This window comes from Molossus molossus, unplaced genomic scaffold (assembly GCF_014108415.1).
Source record: "Molossus molossus isolate mMolMol1 unplaced genomic scaffold, mMolMol1.p scaffold_m16_p_19, whole genome shotgun sequence".
Classification (NCBI taxonomy): domain Eukaryota; kingdom Metazoa; phylum Chordata; class Mammalia; order Chiroptera; family Molossidae; genus Molossus; species Molossus molossus.
Window position 1 is genome coordinate 13,355,214 of NW_023425354.1, and position 18,713 is coordinate 13,373,926.

Here is an 18,713-nt window from a genome sequence, read left to right on the forward strand (position 1 = left end):
GGTGCTCTTGCTCCTTTACCTATTTCTTTGGCCAGGACACTCCTGTGTACTCCCTACGGTTCCTTTGCCAGCTTAACCCCTGCTCGTCCTGTAGCTCTTTGGTTCGAAGCCACATGCCCCAGAAGCCTTCCCTAACCTTCCCATCTGGGTAAGCAGCCTTTTTACGTGCTGACTCTTAAGGCCTGAGAGAATAAGGCTGTGCCTGTCACATTCATTGTCATATCCCCAATGTTGCCCAGCACTAGGCACATGGGAGGGACTTGAGGGACTTGATGAAACTGCTGTTAAGCGTGAATGAATTCTGTGTCTGCATCTTACAGGACTGGAAACCCCATCTCCCATGCCTTCTGTATTCTCTGCAGCCTGAGGTTAAGGCCTCAGCCTGAAGCACCTGCCCGATAGGGGTTAACTGGGTGTTTCTGCTGCTGGGGATGGGGAAGCTGTGCGGGGAGGGGCCACAATGGCTAGGAGGCCTCTCTCCTGTCCTCTCCACACAGGAACAAGGTAGGTTTGCCAGATAAAATATAGGACACTAGCTTAGATTTAAATTTCATATAAACAACAAATACATTTTTAGAATATTACATGTAATATGTCGGACATACTTATGCCAAAAACAATTAAATTCAAATTTAACTGGGCCTTCTATTTTTCCTTCTTTCTAAATCTGGTAACCTAGGCAAGGGCAGACATAGTCAGCCAGGTGCTGGGGGATCTGAGGTTCTGTTTACGTGGTACATTCTGCTCACTGTCTTACTTCTTCCTGATCTTTAAATGCTTTGGCCAAAGAACAGGGTGAGCACAAGGAGGGTTTGCCCGGAACTGTCACTAGTGCATTTAATCCAGGGTGTCTCCCTGCATCTCAACCCAGGCCCCTGCTACTAGAGTGGATGATCAGGGAAGGTCTTTCTGAGAAGGGCATATTTAGAGTTGAGATTTGAAGGAATGAGCCAAATAATAGGGGGGCGGGGTGTTCCCTAAAAGAGGTGGGAATGAACTTGGTGAGTCTGAAAACATAAAGGCTAGTGAGTGTGCGAGGGGAGGAGTTTGCATAGAAAACGTCCTGGGCCACATCCTAGGTCCCCAAGAAGGGGTCTTGAGGCTGCTCCCCTTGCCCACTCCACCCCAGATGTAGGGTGACTTCCAAGGCAGGAGTCTTCTTAGCAGGGAGGAGCAGGAAGGGAGAGTGAGTGTTTGCCATCCTGGGTTGGGGATTCTGGTAGCAGGGGACAAGGCCACAGATCCTGGTGCTTGACTGTAGTTTGGTGGGATCACCTGCTCTTTGAAATGGCTGGGAGGAGCCAGGAGCCCTTTAGAGCTAAGACCCCATGTGGTTGGTCCCATGGAGGTAGCTTATCTCACTCAGAGAGCCTTGTGGGTCCTCTCTCTGCTTTAAGCTGCTCTCTCAGGGTGTGTTCTTCCTCTAAGGGGGCTGCGTGGCCCTGGGGTGGGGGCGGAAGGACCTAAAGGGCCCCATCCCACCTCAGCTGGAGTCTCTCCCGGCTTTGGAAGGAGCTGACAGCACTCATGGGGTTCCCAGGAGCCTCCACCCCTCTGAGCGCTCTCCCCACCCCAGAAATGGCTCAGCTCCACATTCAACTCACAAGGCATCTGTTGCCTGCTGCTTGCCTAAGGAAGCTGTTGGCACCCTAAGGAAGCTGTTTGTTCATTTAAAATGTCCATGAATTCCCTCCAACTGGAAAGCTACCCCAACAAAGTTTATGTTCTTGGAGGGTTTGACCTTGGTCCCTCTGAGGGGGGCCCGGCTGTGTTTGTGCAGTGGGCACCCTTGGTGATTTGCCACACGCTTGAAAATGTTTCCTCCGAAGGGCCTGCTTTGGCCAGGGCCCTCCAGGAGCCTTTGGTCACTGCCCATAGGAAGCCCTCAGTGCTGGGGGCAGGTGGGGGAGGAATGTCCCTTTGCGGAGGTTCATTTGTGTCCAGGGGAGGAAACCCTATTTCTCTCCTACCCCCAAGACCTTGGTGAGTCTTGCCAGACATTCAACAGGAAAGAACCTTTTGTTCTGAGCTTGTAGGAAGTCGGAGAGGGACTTGTTATCTACCCACAGCATTTCCTGGAAAAAGAGCCTGGACGGGGTGCATAGGGCTGGCCCCTACCCTTGGCTTCCCCGCCTGCCTAGGGGAGGCTGCATGGCAGTCCAGGCCTGCAGGAGAGGCTGGGAAGGACTGATTGGTATCCTTAGGCTGGTTGGCCTAGGGAGCTGGGTCGTCTAATCTGTCTCACGCAAAGCCCTTGGCTTGGAGGAAGGGGCAAAACGTCACCGCGTCTGTGTGGGAGGGGTGGGGGGTGGGGAACTGGGGAAGGGGGCTGTGCAGCTTTCCCGCAGACTAGAATGACATCTCCTCCCCCTGGGCTGCAATGTGGGCCAAGGCCCGGCCGCGTCTGACACCTAGTGGCCACCTGAGACCGGGGCGGGGCGAGGGCAGAGCCGGAGGTGGGCGGGAAGAAAGGAAGGAAACCTGGCAGCGCCAAGGCCTGGCCCCGCACCTCGCCGCGCCCGGGCCCCGTCCCCGCCCATCCCCGCGGCTAGGCCCGCAGCCTCCGAGTCGGGCGTGGGCCCCGTCCCCGCCCACGGGGTCGCAGGTCCCCATGCGCCCCCGCACGTGGGAGACCTCGGGAGCCAGGTCGCGAGGCCCGGCTTTGGAAGGTTACCCGCGCGGGGGCCAGAAGGCCGGGTCACGGTGGTCGCCTTCTTGCCCCCTCTGCCCCCCTGTGCCACGCGGGGGTCCAGGTTTGGGCCCGATGTGACAGGACCCTGTCCCGAGATCGGGGGACCATTGAGGGCAGGCCCTGTCCGGAGTGTGGGGACGCGCCGGGACACTTCCGCCCCCCACGACCCCCCGCTTGACCTTCGTCGCGCCGTCCGCGGCGCCGCCAACCCGCCGCCGCCGCCCCCCGGTCGCCATGGCGACGCCGTGGCACCCAGGGCGGCGCGACTCGCGGAACCGGCAGAGCAGCCCCGGGAGCTCGCGGGCGGGCGGCGCGGCGGGGACGAGCTCGGGGCCGGCACCTGGCCAGGTAGGCGGCCCGGGTCGGTGGGACAGCGGAGCCCCGGCGAGGAGCGGGGAGGGTCCCAGGCGTGTGCGCGTGCGCGGGGCTGGGGGGCCGGCGGGCCCAGGTGTGCCGGCGCCGCGCCCGAGCCTGCTCTGCTCCACCTGCCGCCGCACCTGTCTCACCTCCCTGCTGCCGGCCGGCGGGGACCGAGCCAGGCCCGAGGTCAAAGGGCTTGTCCTGCTCCTTCCGGAGCGGTCAGCCTTCCGCCCGGGGCTGCCCCCGCGCCCAGTCTGCGGAAGTTGGAGTGGAGGGACAGGTAATCCCAAGTGTCGATAGCCTATGGCCAAGGTTTTGCCACGTCCTACGGCCAGGGTGGAAGTAGGGTAGACAACCACCGTGTGCCACGACTGGTCTGTTGAAACCTGAAACCCAGGCCGCCTAATTGCTGGCGTCCCTCTGCCCCTTTCTTTCCCCTGTAGCAGGGCTGACACGTCTGGATCCTTCCTGCTCTCTTCTAAACCAACATCCTCAGCTTGGTGTGAGCATAGGAGTTACTCCTCTGAGAAACCCTAGCTTCTTGGGTTGGCTGTGGTGGGCCCTGAACTGTGGGTACAGGGGTGCGGACTGGGCTACGCCTTAGACACCTAGGGGATGGCAGGGCCGCCTCCCCTCTCTGCCTGCCCTTTCCCCCAGGACACCCCAGAGATCCATGTGGTCCCTGGAGTGCTGACAGGTCATCAGAGGCTGGCAGCCCTCCCAAGTTCCTCTCCCTCCTGGTTGCCCCTCTCCTCTCATTCATTCTACCTCGGTGGTCTTTGAGGATTTCTGTGACTCATTAAATGAAGCTCCACCTCAGGATGCCTCGATTCTGTTCCTGTATTTTCAGAGCAAATTAAAAAAAAAGCTTTGCCACTTTTTCTTTGGTAGATACCTTGATTTCTGTTGTGAAATTGAATCGAAGCAGAAAATATAGGCAACTTGTAGATGTCAAAGTGAGTCTCATACAGACAAAGGGCTGCTCCCATGTGGGAGGAGCCTCCTGAACCCGGAGTGGAACCACCCTCCTTGTGTCTCTGCCTCCCTGCCCTGCCATCTTCCCTTGGCAGGCAGAGCTTGGAGTGGTTCGGCAGCAGTAGAAGGCGTTGCTGGAGGAATCACCCCAGATCTAGAGGGTTCTGCTCAGTGGGTAGCTGATGATGGACAGAGGAGAGTGTGGATTTATTAGAGGGGGTTTTGCTGTCTGCTGCCACCTGGTTCTCTGTAGCCTCAAACCTCATGTGTCAACAGCTTTTGATGTGTCTCTTCCTATTAAGACCAGATTTAGTTTTTGTTCGATGGCTAGTGACTGAATGCCTACTGTGTGGCAGGCACAGGGCTAGGCACAGGTACAGATTGATCCCATTTAATTTTTGCTTCAGGCCAATATAATGGTGGATCCCAGTATCCTCCTACCTTATGGATGAGGGAGCAGGCTCAGAGAGGAGACGTGGCTTCCTGGGAGCACACAGTCATGAACAGGGGCCGGCTTTGAAATCACGTCTGTCTCCCTGGCCAGTTTGGCTCAGTGGTTGGAGCATTGGCCTGCGGACCAGAAAGTCCTGAGTTCGGTTCCCACTAGGGGCATGTACCACTCCCCCCCCCCCCCAAATGAAATCACATCTGTCTGATCAGACTGCACCATGACTTGCATGGGCCCTAGGCACTTTTGCCTTTGTGGCAAAATGATAATAATATATTTTACAACTGAACAAAAAAATGGAAAAATGTCCTTGAGTGAGGATAAAAAAAAAAATCAGGAGGAAAAGTAAAAATTTAGGGTTGAAGAAGATGTATGTATGTATGCTGATGAATGTAATCCAGACTGAATTAAAAATTAAAACATCTGCCTGGCCAATGTGGCTCAGTGGATTGAACATCGTCCCACGCACCAAGAGGTCACTGGTTCGACTCCAGTCAGGGCACATGCCCAGGTTGTGGGCTTGATCTGATCCCCAATAGGGGGCATGCAGGAGGCATCTGATCAAAGTAGCTCTCTCACTGATGTTTCTATCTCTCCCTTGAAACAAAAAAAGAAAAAACAAATAAACATCTTCTTCAACCCTAAATTTTTACTTTTCCTCCTGATTTTTTTTTAATCCTCACCCGAGGACATTTTTCCATTTTTTTGTTCAGATAGAGTGGGAGGGAGAGAGAGGAAGAGAGAGAGAGAGAGAGAGAGAGAGAGAAACATCGACGTGAAAGGGACACATCGAGTGGTTGCCATCCGCTCGACCAACCAGGGCCGGGGACAAACTGCAACTGAGGTACGTGCCCTTAGCGGGAACCGAACCCGGGTCTCTCGGGACCGCAGGCCGACGTTCTAATCGTTGAGTCAAACTGGCCAGGGTTACTTTTCCTCCTGATTTGAACAGAAATCAAAACATTTTTGGGGTGGGTGGGTGGTCCCTACCAGTAATGAGAGCCCTGGCACCGAGTCTGGTGGAGAACCAGGCTCAGTGCTGACCTTCAGCTCAGCTTTCTTCCTGGGGGCTACTGGGATATGGCCCCAGGAAGATGGCAGTCCTCATTCTGCCTCTCTTTCCTCATATTCTAGGATGTTTTAGGGCAATTGAGCTTCCCCCCCTCACCTATCAAGAAAAGATCTAGCCCCACCCCCAACACAATCTATTCTAACTCGGTTAAAACCTGCTGTTGATAAGGAGGCAGTAGCCAGGCCGTAGGACTGGCGCAGTGTCTGGTACACACAATGAGATTAGGCCTGGTGATCTTTCCATGAGCCGGTTGGCATGGGGAGGGAGAGTGGTGCTCAGCACGTCCGAGCCCTGAGGGTAGTTCCTGTCCCTGTTTATTTCATTAAGTGGAGTCTGACTTAGGTGGGTGCGGGAGGGAGGAGTGACTGTTCCAGGAGCTGCCAGAGATCTGTCATCCACATCCTGTGCTCTGACGGGAAGAACGAAGGCCATGTGAGGGGCCACAAGAGCCCCCTCTCGTTCCGAGGCTGGTCTCCTGGGCAAAGGGAACCTTTGGGATGGAGAGTGTCTGCTTCCAGGCCCTTGAAGCTGCTGCCCACATTTCTGCCCTGAGAACACGGGGGGCCCAAGAAAGCTAGCGTTCTGGGGGTGGGGGGCTGGGCAACCCAGTTAGGAAGGAAGGGTGACAGTGTTCTTGCTGTCCAGATTGGGAAATGAAGGGGCATGACAGAAAGACATTTGCTTACTAGGGAGTGCATCTCAAATGATTTCAAGGTTTCAAGTGCATACGTGTTTGCAGGTAGGTCAGATTCCATCCAGCCTATTGAAGCGTCTCCCCTGAATCCCTCGGCAGCGGAAGCAGCCCCTCCTTGCTCAAAGATCAGTTGTCAATTTTATTGAACCAAATAAGCAATGGGGAAATGCCACTGCTGAAGGAATCTTTCAGTTCGTCATCCATAAAACACAGACCCACTCACCACTTTGTCTTTTTTGTAAATCTGGATTTTCACGCTTAGATCTTGTTGACAGTGAGGCCACCGTTAGGCGGCAAGGCACAGGCCTGCCAGAGGTAGGCTGGTCTTGCTTGGTGTGAGTTTTCCTGTCACCCCTCATACTTGGGCTTAGAATCACTCTCAAATTGGAAGGGGGATGGAAGAGACAGCTTGGGCCTCCCTAGTTCCAAAGGTCATTCTTTATCTCTGGCTTCCTCCTGGTTGCCTAGTTCCCTGGGGCCCACGTGGACCAGGAGAGCTGCCTTTGGCATTTGACATGAAGATCTTGCAATGAACCTGCCATCCTGTCACCTGTCTCGACCACCTGTTCCCTCCCTGCTGCGTTTTGCTCCCAGGAAAGCCCACAGGGGACACCAGCGCTCCTGTGATGTGGCTTTAAACTGCCTTCGGAGCATGCTCCCCAGGGGTGAGGAGGAGCTGGAGCCCTGGCACGGGAGGGGGACTGCCCTGCTTCACAGCACCTTCCTTGGCAAGCGCCCATTCAGATCTAGGACTGGCTTCAGCGTTTGGAAAGCATGACAGCTCTACCCTAGTGACTGGGCATTGGAGGGAGCAGTCTCAACACCGACAGACAACCACCCGGTAGGCCACCTAGAGGAGCCCTCCGCCTGAGTGGATTAAAGTAGGGAGGTACTCTGCCGTGTGTATGGTGGGAAGGGCTCTTGGAGGCCTGAGTTTGACTCGGGCTCGAATTCTGGCTGCCCTTTGCTTTTATTTTATTTTATTTTTTAATTTTTATTTATTATTATTTTTTTATCCTCACCCGAGGACATTTTTCCATTTTTTGTTCAGATAGAGCGGAAGGGAGAGAGAGGAAGAGAGAGCGAGAGAAACATCGATGTGAAGGGACACATCGAGTGGCTGCCACCCGCACGACCAACCAGGGCCGGGGACAAACTGCAACCGAGGTACATGCCCTTAGCGGGAACCGAACCCGGGTCTCTCTGTACCGCAGGCCGACGCTCCAACTGCTGAGCGGAACCGGCCAGGGCTGCCCTTTGCTTTTAAATCGGCATCTGCTCTGCAACTTACCTACGAGCCCCTTGAAGGCAGGGACTTACTGGACAGTCCCAGCATCTAGCAGCAAGGCCAGTATGTGGGAAGCACTCAGCAGATGAGTGAATTGAGCAACTATTTGCTGCTGGTAATTCCGGGCATGTCATTTATCCTCGTTGAGCCCCAATTTCATCTGTCAAATTGGGATAATACCATTATTATAGTGTTATTGCAAAGATTAAATGGGAGATGTGGGAGGTGCTGAGGACAGAGTAGGGGTTCCCTGGTCATGAAGTCCCCTGTTCTCCCAGTACACACAAGCACACATCTCCACTCCATCAGCACCTGCTGTCTCCTTGGGAAATTGGTCGGTCAGGGGAAAACCCGGCTCTGGCTAGACGCACCACCAAGTGGCTCCGACGTCCAGGAGCCACAGTCCTTTGCCACCCTGAGTTCCCACTTGTCCTTTCTGTTCACCCCTCCTGGCAGACAGAAGTGAAGGTCATGAGGCAGAGCAGGTCCCTGCTGTCCTTCCTGATTCAGAGCTAATCAGATTCCGACTGCCCTGGGTTCTCTGGGGTGAATCTAATAAAGGGAAGGACAGCATTGCTCTTCAGTACCATTTCCTTGTTGGAGTCGCAAGGAGTAGATCCCTGAGGACATGCAAGAAAGAGTGAGACGCATAACCTGCCCCCAGGAGCCTACAGGGTGCTTTAGCAGCAAGGCCCACACAGCACAGAAGGCAGGGCCCCAACAAAGGTAAGCAAGCTCCAGGCCAGCCCTGAGGACCGGAGGAGGAGGAGAAAGTGATGAGCAGAGTGCCCATTTCAGGTCGGGGGAGGGAGGGCTGGGGAGTGGAGGAGGGGGCAGTTGCAGGAGCGAGCGGGATCCAGGTGCAGCAGGGGAGTGTGAGGCTGCAGGAATAACGCCGGTTGTGGTTGTGTGGTTAGAGCGGCGAACAGTGACAGTCTTCCCTGCGTGGACTCGGGCTGCAGGTAGGAACCAGTGAGGGTCATGTTCCAGAGCTGGCATTTCACTGGCCAGGAGTGAGCAGCTGTTTGTGTGGCGGGTCTGCCGGTCTGAAGAGGGAGAGAGATGGAGCCGAAGCCCTGGGCCCTGGCTCGGGGGGTGAGAATGAAGCTGCGGGGAGGGACGTGCTGCGGGGAGGCCTGGAGAGAATCCCCGGGACTCAGCGGCCTGTGCGCGGGGACTAGGACAGCCGCACTGGCTCCCCGGGGGTCAGGAGAGGACCGGCCGAATTTGAAGTGTTTGAGGATGTTCAGGTGGATATGTTAGTGGACAGTGAGAAATGGGGTTTGAATTTGGGGGAGAGGACAGACCTGGCACTAGATTTAGGAGTCACCAGGGTAGAGGTGACAGATGAGGACTGAGGCAGGAGTTCCAGATGGGTTATCTGCCAGGCTTCTGGAAACAGGGTTCCCATCTGCCATGGGAGTGTTTCTGTAAGGTGATTGGACAAAATGTACCAAAAACCTAACAAAGAACCTAGCCCTTGCCTGGGGATTCTGTTTCTCCACTTAGGAATTAATTAGGCAAGTATACAAACATAATCACATAGTGTTTATTTAGTGAGGCACTTGGCCAGCTACTGTTTAACAAATGAGCAGATCTCTCATTAAGTTGAAAGAGCAGGTTAGCTGCTCTGGCCCACCGGGTGGCTCAGTTGTCCTGTGCCCCAAAAGGTGGCAGGTTCAATTCCCAGTCAATGTCTCTCTGGACCGCAGGCCGACGCTCTAACCGCTGAGCCAAACCGGCCAGGGTCCTGCCCTCCTGGTTTTTAATGGTGGAGTTGGCAACAGTTGTCAGACATGGCAGAGAAAACTGGTGTAAAGACAGTCCAGTCTCCTGGAGGACAAGGCCAGGCCCACTGGAACCCGTTCTCAAGCAGGAAGGGTAGAGAGCGTGCGCTCAGTATTAGAGGGGTGACCCCAGGATTCGTCAGTTAACCGGGCTATGGGTTCAATCCTGGGTCAGGGTGTGTGCGGGAGGCAGCCAACTGATGTTTCTCTCTCTCAAATTGATAAAAGTATGTGTCCTGGCCAGTGTGGCTCAGTGAATTGAGTGTTGTCCCATGAACTGAGATGTCCTGGTTCGATTTCCTGTCAGGGCACATGCCTGGGTCTCGAGCTAGATCCCCAGTAGGGGGCGTGCAGGAGGCAGCTGATTGATGTTTCTCACACGGATGTTTCCATCTCTCTTTCCCTTCCTCTTTCTCTTAAAAAAGCAATAAAAACATGTTTAAAAAAATAAAATAAAATAAAAGCATGTGCTAGGGTGAGGATTAAAAATAAATATCAGATTAAAAATTGGTATGAGCCTGTTTCTATAAAAGAATGTATATACATTTCTAGAAGAAAAGGATGTAAAGATCTAAGTCAAAATGCTGAGTTTTTGTAGTTTTCTGCTTCTCTGTATTTTACTGAAGGAAGTGTGTATTACTAACACCCTGTCCCCCATTTTATTTTTTGTTTTCCCCTCACCTGAGGACATTTTTCCATTTTTTGTTCAGATACAGTGGGAGGGAGATAGAGAGAGAAACATGAATGTGAAAGGGACACATCGAGTGGCTGCTACCCCTACAACCCAACCAGGGCCGGGGACAAACTGCAACCGAGGTACGTGCCCTTAGCGGGAACCGAACCCGGGTCTCTCTGGACCGCAGGCCGACGCTCTAACCACTGAGCCAAACCGGCCAGGGTCCTGCCCTCCTGGTTTTTAATGGTGGAGTTGGCAACAGTTGTCAGACATGGCAGAGAAAACTGGTGTAAAGACAGTCCAGTCTCCTGGAGGACAAGGCCAGGCCCACTGGGACTCGTTCTCAAGCAGGAAGGGTAGAGAGCGTGCGCTCAGTATTAGAGGGGTGACCCCAGGATTCGTCAGTTAACCGGCTCTGCTCAGCCGTCACCCTCTGCTGCAAACGAAGGAGAAGCAGGATGTTTTCACTGCTGCTGGGAGAGGCTGGAACAGCGGGAAGTGGGCAGCCACCTAGGGAGAGGAAACTGCTCTGCCCTTTGTCAGCACCTTGGCAAAGCAAATGGAGGCCATACCGCCTCTCGTCCGTTCCCGCCCCTCCCCTCCCCCAGGGTGTGCACGCCTGGCTGGGCCCAGGGTCAGGGGGACCAACAGATGAGGGTGAAGAGCTGGCATGAAGGCCATGGCGACCCGGGCAAGGCTGTGGAAACACTGGGGGACTGTGCAGAGGAGCCAGGAAGCACGCAGTGCAGCCCCAAGTACGGCTTTCCCAACCGCGAGCCACCACTCGGTCCATGCGGTGGGAATGAGCACCTCGCTGTCTCCCCGAGGCTGAGTCCAGTGGCTCGTGGAGTACCCTGTGCCCAGTGCTGGGGGAAGGCTGCTTGGCTGCTCCTGGTCCCAGGTTCGGGCTGGCGTAGGGTCTCAGCACATTACTCCTCCAGGCTGGGCTGAGGCCTGCTCTGAGTGTGCCCAGGCCCAGGGGTCGGCGGGACTCAGCTTCAGCTTCCAGGTTAAAAACCCGGGGATGGCCCTGGCCAGTGTGGCCCAGTGGTTAGAGCATCGGCCTGTGGTCCAGAGAGACCTGGGTTCGGTTCCCGCTAAGGACACGTACCTCGGTTGCAGTTTGTCCCCGGCCCTGGTTGGGTCGTTTGGGTGGCAGCCACTCAATGCATCCCTTTCACCTCAATGTTTCTCTTCTCTCTCTCTCTCTCTCTCTTTCTCTCTCTTTCCCTCCCTCCCACTCTAGCTGAACAAAATATCGAAAAATGTCCTCAGGTGAGGATAAAAACAAAACAAAACAAACAAAAAAACCTGGGCATGGGGGAGGCAGGCTCCCATTTCTCACCCCAGATGTACTTTGTGATTCACCTGGAAGAAAAAAATGAGACTAACCCTGTACCTTTAAGGGATTTGCTCATTTCTCTGCATTTCCCCTTTGAGCCCCACCTGAGAAAACCCAGGACCCCAGGAAACAAAGTAAAGCACAGGCACGGGCCCTCCTGTTCTCTCCGGAATTTGGAGGAACTTTACTTGCACCCTCTCTGCATGTGGATCTGGGCATCTTGAGCAGGACAGTTGGGCATTCCCACTGTGACGGGGCCTCTGAGCCCGGCTGGTGAGCTCCCATTAGCACAGAGCTGGGGGGAATGGGTGGGGAGAGGGAGGCAGCAGGGGTGGGCCTTGGGGTGCCTGGGCTGCATCTTTTGGAGGCTGTGGAGGGCCCCTCTGAGCTCTGCTCTTCTCCGCAGCTGCTGTCTCAGCATGGAGAGCCGCACCAACCCCAGCCCCGGAACGCTGCCCTGCTGTGTGGCTTTCTCCCAGCTGCTGGGCCTGACCGTGGTGGCCCTGACTGGCGCTTGGCTCGGCCTGTACCGGGGAGGCATTGCCTGGGAGAGCGCCCTGCAGTTTAACGTGCACCCCCTCTGCATGGTCATAGGCCTGGTCTTCCTGCAGGGTGATGGTGAGTCCTCCGAGCTCCCCAGGGGCTGCTCCTGACAGAGGTGCTTTGTGACCTGACCACTCCTGAGGTTTCTTGCCCTTAGACAAATCTAAGGTTCTAGAAAAGACAGTCAGAGAAAGAAGTTGGCTTGGAATCTGGGGACACCGGGAATCCAAACCGGAGCCTTGACGTTCGTGGGTGACACCTGCTATCCAACTTGTCCCAGCTCTTTCACCTCTTTAGGAAGGCGCACCCATGGGTGTGCGCTTCCCAGAGAGGAGGCCCAGGGGCTGGGCGGCGAGCTGAGGCTGCCTTCTGCCCGCCTGCTTGAAATTGGGGGAAAGCGGTGAGTGTGTAGGGGTGAGGAATGTCGGACGTGGCGGTCCTCCTGGGGTAGGAGCAAGTGGAGGTGGCCCACCCTGCTCGCTAAAGTTGTGAGTATCTGATCAGGCTTCAACGTTGGACTATTTGAGGACCATTATAGCTATAAGGTGAGCTCAGAAGCTGGGGGACACGTCTGTGACTGCACGATGAGCCTAAAGCAGGCTGGCATACACAGGACACCTGACAAGGCGTCGGGTGGGTGGGGCACACATGGCCCCAGGGCCCCTGCTGGGCCCTGTGGAGTCTGGTTTTCTCCTCCATTTTCTGTGGCTGGGGTACCTGACCAAGCCCTTGACTTGGAGCACCTCTCAGCCAAGGTGTGTCTCGTTGCTGCTGGGGCCCCAGGGCCTGGGGTTAGCGCACTGAGTCCGTCCTCACGCCCACAGCCCTGCTGGTTTACCGGGTCCTCAGGAACGAGGCCAAGCGCACGACCAAGGTCCTGCATGGGCTGCTTCACGGCTTCGCCTTCATCATCGCCCTGGTGGGTGAGTTCCTGGGCACAGCCCTCTCTCCCCATCTCTCCCCCTCTGGGCATCCCAGGCAGGGTCGCCTCGCCCGCTCCCTTCCCCCATCACATGCCCCATCTCTGGCCCAGGCCTGGTGGCGGTGTTCGACTACCACAAGAAGAAGGGCTACGCCGACCTGTACAGCCTGCACAGCTGGTGTGGCATCCTCGTCTTCGTCCTCTACTTCGTGCAGGTGAGTCCGTTCAGCCCCACCGCCATGGGGGCGGCAGGGGTGGGGACGAGCAGGGGTTGAGGGGAGGCAGGGGCAGGAGGTGTAGGAAGGGGCTACACAGTGCGTGTGCCACAGAAGGGCCCGTTTTACAGGGTGTGTGCCCGCAGGTGAAAGAGGTTCTTTAGCACAGCTGGGTGTTGCTTTCAAATTCTGAAATGGGTGCAAACCAGGATTCTACAGGCAAGAGGGGGGCCTCGGATCCCGGGCCCTTCCAGCTGACACCCACATAATCTGGCCACAGGTCTGGCCTTCCAAGGGTACAGGAATATGGAGGACACCAGGCCTCAGGCCAGGAACTTCCCCAGAGTGCTTAGTGACCCCCCGCCGCTCTGAAGGTGGCGGAACCAGTGGGTGGTGGAGGGGTCACAGCCTGCGTGGGTGTCTTCAGGTCGGTCTGAAGAGGGCCAGCTCAGTCCCCGCCACCCCACCTCGCCTTTCCTTCTAGTGGCTGGTGGGCTTTAGCTTCTTCCTGTTCCCTGGAGCTTCGTTTTCTCTGCGGAGCCGCTATCGCCCACAGCACGTCTTCGTTGGGGCCTCCATCTTCCTGCTCTCCGTGGGCACAGCCCTGCTGGGCCTGAAGGAGGCGCTGCTGTTTAACCTGGGGTGAGTTCCTGCCCCTGGACCTTCTGAGCCAGCGCTCTGTGGAGTTGGCCACACAGTGGTTTTCTCTCCGGGTGGGGGATCGAAGGGCTGGGGTTGGACCCAGGCATCTTTCTGGCTCAGGTGTGAATGGCATGAGGCCTGATGGTGACCTTCTGGGTGGCTTCTCCCTTCCTTCCACCTGACCCTGCAGGGCCAAGTACAGCACATTCGAGCCCGAGGGTGTCCTGGCCAACGTGCTGGGCCTGCTGCTGGCCGGCTTCGGCCTGGTTGTGCTCTACATCCTGACCCGAGCCGACTGGAAGCGCCCCCCCCAGGCTGAAGAACAAGCGCTGTCCATGGACTTCAAGACGCTGACGGAGGGTGACAGCCCCGGCTCCCAGTGACAGGCTGCTCTGGCCTGCGGGGACGGAGGGCCCTGGCTGTGGGGCCTCCTCGGGTCCCCACTCTGACGGCCTTTCGCAGGGCCTGAGGCTGCCTGCAGGACTCCTGGCTCCTGGGCTGCGGGGCGGAGCGGGTCGGGGGCATCAGGCAGTGCGCCTCTTTGAGCAGTGATTTCTGGGGTGTAGGGCTTGGCCACTTCTGCTTCCCCCTCCTCACTGCAGCTTTAGTGTCCTGTTAGTCCTGCGCAGACCCCGCCTGTTTTCCCCATCACCCCTCAAAAGGAGAAGCTTTGGGTCGGCATTTGGGTGGTCAGCCCCGGTCACAGAAGCTCAGACCTCTAAAGGAGACAGAGAGTGGCTTCCCCACTCTAGGCTGAGTCCAGGGTTGTGGGAGGAACCTGGGGCCTCAGCGACAGGCCTATCAAAGCCAAGACTGAATTCAAACCAGGAGTCTCACTAGCCTGGATGACACGTGGTCCGAATGGGCCTGCTCTCTGGCCGAGCAGAAGTGATATTATGTGTAAACTGTTTGTGTTCAGTGTCGGCTCCCCTGGAGAGGGGAGGGACTGGCCCCTGGGGAGCTCTGGAGATGTGGCTTTGGCCCAGCTGTGCTCCTCTGAGCCTTCCCTGTCTTACTCTTTGCCCAAGGGTGGCTTCCTTGGGAGAGGGGCGAGGGGCACGGGACTTCAGACAGCCCAGCCCTTGGCACTGAGGACAGCTGAAGAGGAAGCAGATGGCCCCCTGCGTGGGCTGTGTGAGTGGCGGCTTCCTTTCTAGCTCAGCCTGCGGCTCCCCGTGTCCCCACCCTCACGAGCCAGCCCAAGCGCTGCTCTGACCAGAGGCCCAGGACACCACCCTTCTTTAAATGAAAAGCTGCTACTCTTGCCCCTTCCCCTGTTGATAGGGAAGGGGCGCCGCCTGCTTCTGTCCAGGACAGCCGCATCTGGCCTCACCTTCCAGGGCCCATCTCTGCGCAGGTTGGGACTGCATCAGAATCACATTAGCCCCCAGCCCCATCCGTGTGCCGCGTTGTTAGTGAGTCACTGTTTGGCTTCAGTTGAGAAGCAACGTGATTAGAGCATTGATCTTGTATTTCTTGGACTTGGTGAATGTTCTCTCTTTGTTTTGTTCACTTTCTGGGCTTTGAGGAACATGACACAGTTCAAGACACCACAGTTTACTTAAATGAAGAAATTAATAAAATTTCCAAATTTATCGCTTTTCCTTTTAATGGTTGCCTTTTTCATAGCTACACGCTGCCTTGGAGAAAGGTCTCCTCCGCTGCTCAGATTTGCTGTGGGTCCTGCTTCAGGCGATGCCACTTCTCGGCGGGTGGCTGCGGCTCAGCACCCTCCCCTGCAGGGCTGGCCAGGCTCCAGCCCGCCTCTGACCCCCTGCAGCTTGCTGGGCCAGGGCGTTGGCCCGGTTAGACTGTGTACTCTGCAGGGGCCAGGCGTCATCCATGCTTTCATCACCTGGCACATGCTTGTGTAGTCAGATGTTTACATGTGAGAAAACTCCACCTTAGACAAACTACCAAAGGAAATTGTGTATCTCCCTTGCCAGAATGCCGCATGGACGAACGGAACCTTGGATTTACAAGAAAGGTCTGTAAACCAGTCTCCCAACGTGTATGTTGTATGACTGAGGAGCCAAAAGGCCCCCGAAAGCTGATCCCTGGTGGTCTATTTTATTTTGCCTGTGGCCAATTTGTGAAATACAATGTAGTGTTGATGCAACAGGTGACTTAATAAATGTCGACTGCAGCTGTCTCGCCGTTACCGTCGTTTATTGCGACGAGGAGCCAGGGCTCCCAGCAGTCAGGCACACGCAGGCAGTCCTGCTGGGCTGAGGGACACAGGGTGCCCCAGGCTGGGCGCAGGAGTAAGTGCCCACTGATACCTATCAGCACCGGCTCTGAACTGGCCGTGAGTGTGCAGCCTCCGGCCGGTGAGGAGGCTCTCCCGTGGGGTCAGGGAAAGCCCTTCCTCACGCCTGAGAGGGGCCTGGACGCTGGAGCTCTCAGGGCCTGATAAAGGCCTCGGCAAGGAGTTCCCCCCAGTGTTCCATCAACCTTTTTCTTTTTAAAATATGTCTCTTTATTCCTCAAGAAGATGAGCAGAGCTTTGGGCACAAGCCAAGGTCCCACTTGAGATCAACTCCTAAGGCTCAGCAGATGTGTTTATGGGAATGTTGGGTGGGATTTCCCTGGGGTACACTGTGTGCTCCTGAAAAACACTGTCACTTAAAATGACTCCAAAACTTAGGCCGAGGGTTCACTCCTTAACAGGACCCTACAGCAAATCCTCTGATGTAAATAAGCCTTTAGTGACGTGGATTCTTCCTAACATTGCTTTCATTTTCAGTGTGGTATCTGGTTTCTAACGTAGGGCCCAGAGCTGGAGAGGTCTTTGCTTTATGCATCTGTAGAGCCTTTCTCCTGAATCAGGGCTTCTATGTGGACCTTCATTTGCTTAAAAGCATGCAAAGCACGTTGCTCAATTCCCGTCACAAGCTGATCTCTCAGTCAAGGTCAGGGCCGCTGGCTCTCGGGTGAGGGCAGAGGCATCTTGACTGTGTGCGCTGTCTCCTGGCTTTTGTGTTGGCCTCAGAGTCTTAACAGTCTGTTTGTGAACATTCACATGATCCCAGACAGGATGATGCATCTCCCTCCAGAGTTACTCCTTCACCTCCTCAGGAGGGGCCTTGCCCTCTTACGGGTTTGGAACCTCAAGAGGTGCCAAAGCGATTCCTCTTGACCTTGGTAGAGTTGTTTCTCCAAAGGAGAACAAAGGAGCATTTTCCAAGCTTCTTGACCTGCTGCCCGTCCTCCTTCCACGGTCACTCTGGCTTCCTTCTCCAGGTCCCCTTCCGAGGGAGGGGCAGCATGGGGCAGGGAAAGCTCCAGGCAGAGCTGAGTCAAGGTCCCACCTCTGCTCTCAGGATCTGCTTCATTTGTGTTGTAGAGAGAACGATGCCATGGGTCAAAGCTTATGTGAGGAAAAAATTAGGGAACATGTGTAAAGTCCCTATCACAATGCCAGGGACATAATGGGGATCTCGAGAACGACCCATCACAATGGGCTCAGCACTGTCTTCTGTGGGACCGCTCTTCCATAGTACCCTTGTTATGAAAGCCCCATCCCTATTCCTGGGAACAGGACTGTTTCCAAATTTCGGGGTCTGGCTCACATGTGCACATGTGCCCAGTGGTGCAGAGAGTTACAAGAAGCTGCTGAAGGGCACCTGTCAGGGAATGAAAACGAGGGGAAGACAGTCTGACTTGGGACTTCTGGGACTCAACAAAGTACTTGCTGGAGTTTGCTGTTTGCTACTGCTCTGTTTTTTTAAGTCAGGTTCAGGACAAATTCCTTTTTAAGAACCAGCTTTTTAGGAATCACTACCTTTCATCTTTCTTCCAATGTTCCAGGAATCCTTAAAATGTTTTTTTTTTTTTTTGCCAACCACTTACCCATTTTTTACTTTTATGTTTTATTCCTCACCCGAGGATATTTTTCCATTTATCATCAGACAGAGTGGGAGGGAGGGAGGGAGAGAGAGACCCAAACATCGATGTGATAGAGCCACATCGACTGGTTGCCTCCTGCACGACCCAGGGCCAGGGATGAACTGCAACCGAGGTACATGCCCTTGACTGGAATCGAACTGACTCATTGGTCCGTGGACCAACCCTCTAACCGCTGAGCCAAACCAGCCAGGGTACCCATTTTTTATTTTTAATGAGCTAACTGGCCACCCAGGAATGGCTTTCAGAAGGAGCAGGTGATTCTTCCCAGAGTCCTCTCCTCTTCCAACAGTCCTGGCTGCAGGCAGGATGACTGTGCATGCCTGGATTTCCCAGCTTTGGTCGTTCGGGGGAAGCGATGTAGTTACCCGGCAGGTATATTTGTTCAGCACAATCTGGTGTCTCAAGGAAGTGGTTCCCTTCCTTGCTTGTCCCTGAAGTAAACAGAGGTAGCAGCTCGACAGCTGCTAGAGGCAGCAGGAAAGGTGGCAGGTCTCAGTGCTGGCCACTTTTAAAAAAAGATATCACGTCTCCAGCCAGTTTCAGGAAACCTGCAACCTCTCCATTCACAATGCAGATGCCTAGCTCTCTACATGCTGAGGGTTGGAATTTCCGGCCAGACTTCTGAAGAAAATATAAAGCCACTGGAAGCAGTGGGCTTCCAGGGCTGACCAAGTTAGCTGTGGGAACAACAGCTAGGGCTGTCCCCTTACCCTCGGACACACATCTCTAAACGTATCAGTTCAAGCTGGTAGTCTGCTTCCGCCTTGGGTTTTGGTCCTGCTGGATAGGGAGCAGCCTCAGCTTTTCAAATGAAACGAGGTCAGTGCTCCCTCGGTATGGCTGGAGAAAGATTCGTCCATTGAAGAAAATGCCTCCCTTTCTCAGCAGATGCATGAGCCTCCACTGATAGGCCCTAGGACTGTCTCTCTTTGTCCACAGTTCTCGAGTGCCTATCACAGTGTCCAATCCGAGGAGGTGCTCAACCACTTCAATGAGTGAATAAAGCCTGAAGGGGTGATTCTGAATGTCCCCCAAGAGGCCAACCAAATCATCACATATTTGGCATTTGCCTTAACCTGCCAAAGTCGTCCTCGGGGAGCTTCCTCAGCACTGCAGGCCTCAGTGAGGGTGAGCTCGGGGCAGCTCCC

At 55.2% G+C, this 18,713-nt stretch overlaps 1 protein-coding gene across 1 annotated transcript; it reads left to right on the top strand.

The window, feature by feature from the left end:
- The first annotated feature begins 2,995 nt into the window (after positions 1–2,995).
- Positions 2,996–15,511, top strand: LOC118634330 (cytochrome b561). The gene is made up of 6 exons (XM_036268782.1): positions 2,996–3,040; positions 11,741–11,952; positions 12,702–12,800; positions 12,911–13,014; positions 13,499–13,656; positions 13,847–15,511. Exons 2-6 carry the CDS (start codon positions 11,754–11,756, stop codon positions 14,037–14,039), a joined length of 753 nt encoding a protein of 250 aa, XP_036124675.1. The 5' UTR covers positions 2,996–3,040; positions 11,741–11,753; the 3' UTR covers positions 14,040–15,511.
- The last annotated feature ends 3,202 nt before the right edge of the window (positions 15,512–18,713 follow it).

Coding starts and splice junctions, on each gene's coding strand:
- LOC118634330 (XM_036268782.1), top strand. CDS start 11,754: ATGGAGAGCCGCACCAACCCCAGCCCCGGAACGCTGCCCTGCTGTGTG. Junction 11,953..12,701: donor GGTCTTCCTGCAGGGTGATG/GTGAGTCCTCCG, acceptor TCACGCCCACAG/CCCTGCTGGTTTACCGGGTC. Junction 13,657..13,846: donor GCGCTGCTGTTTAACCTGGG/GTGAGTTCCTGC, acceptor CTGACCCTGCAG/GGCCAAGTACAGCACATTCG.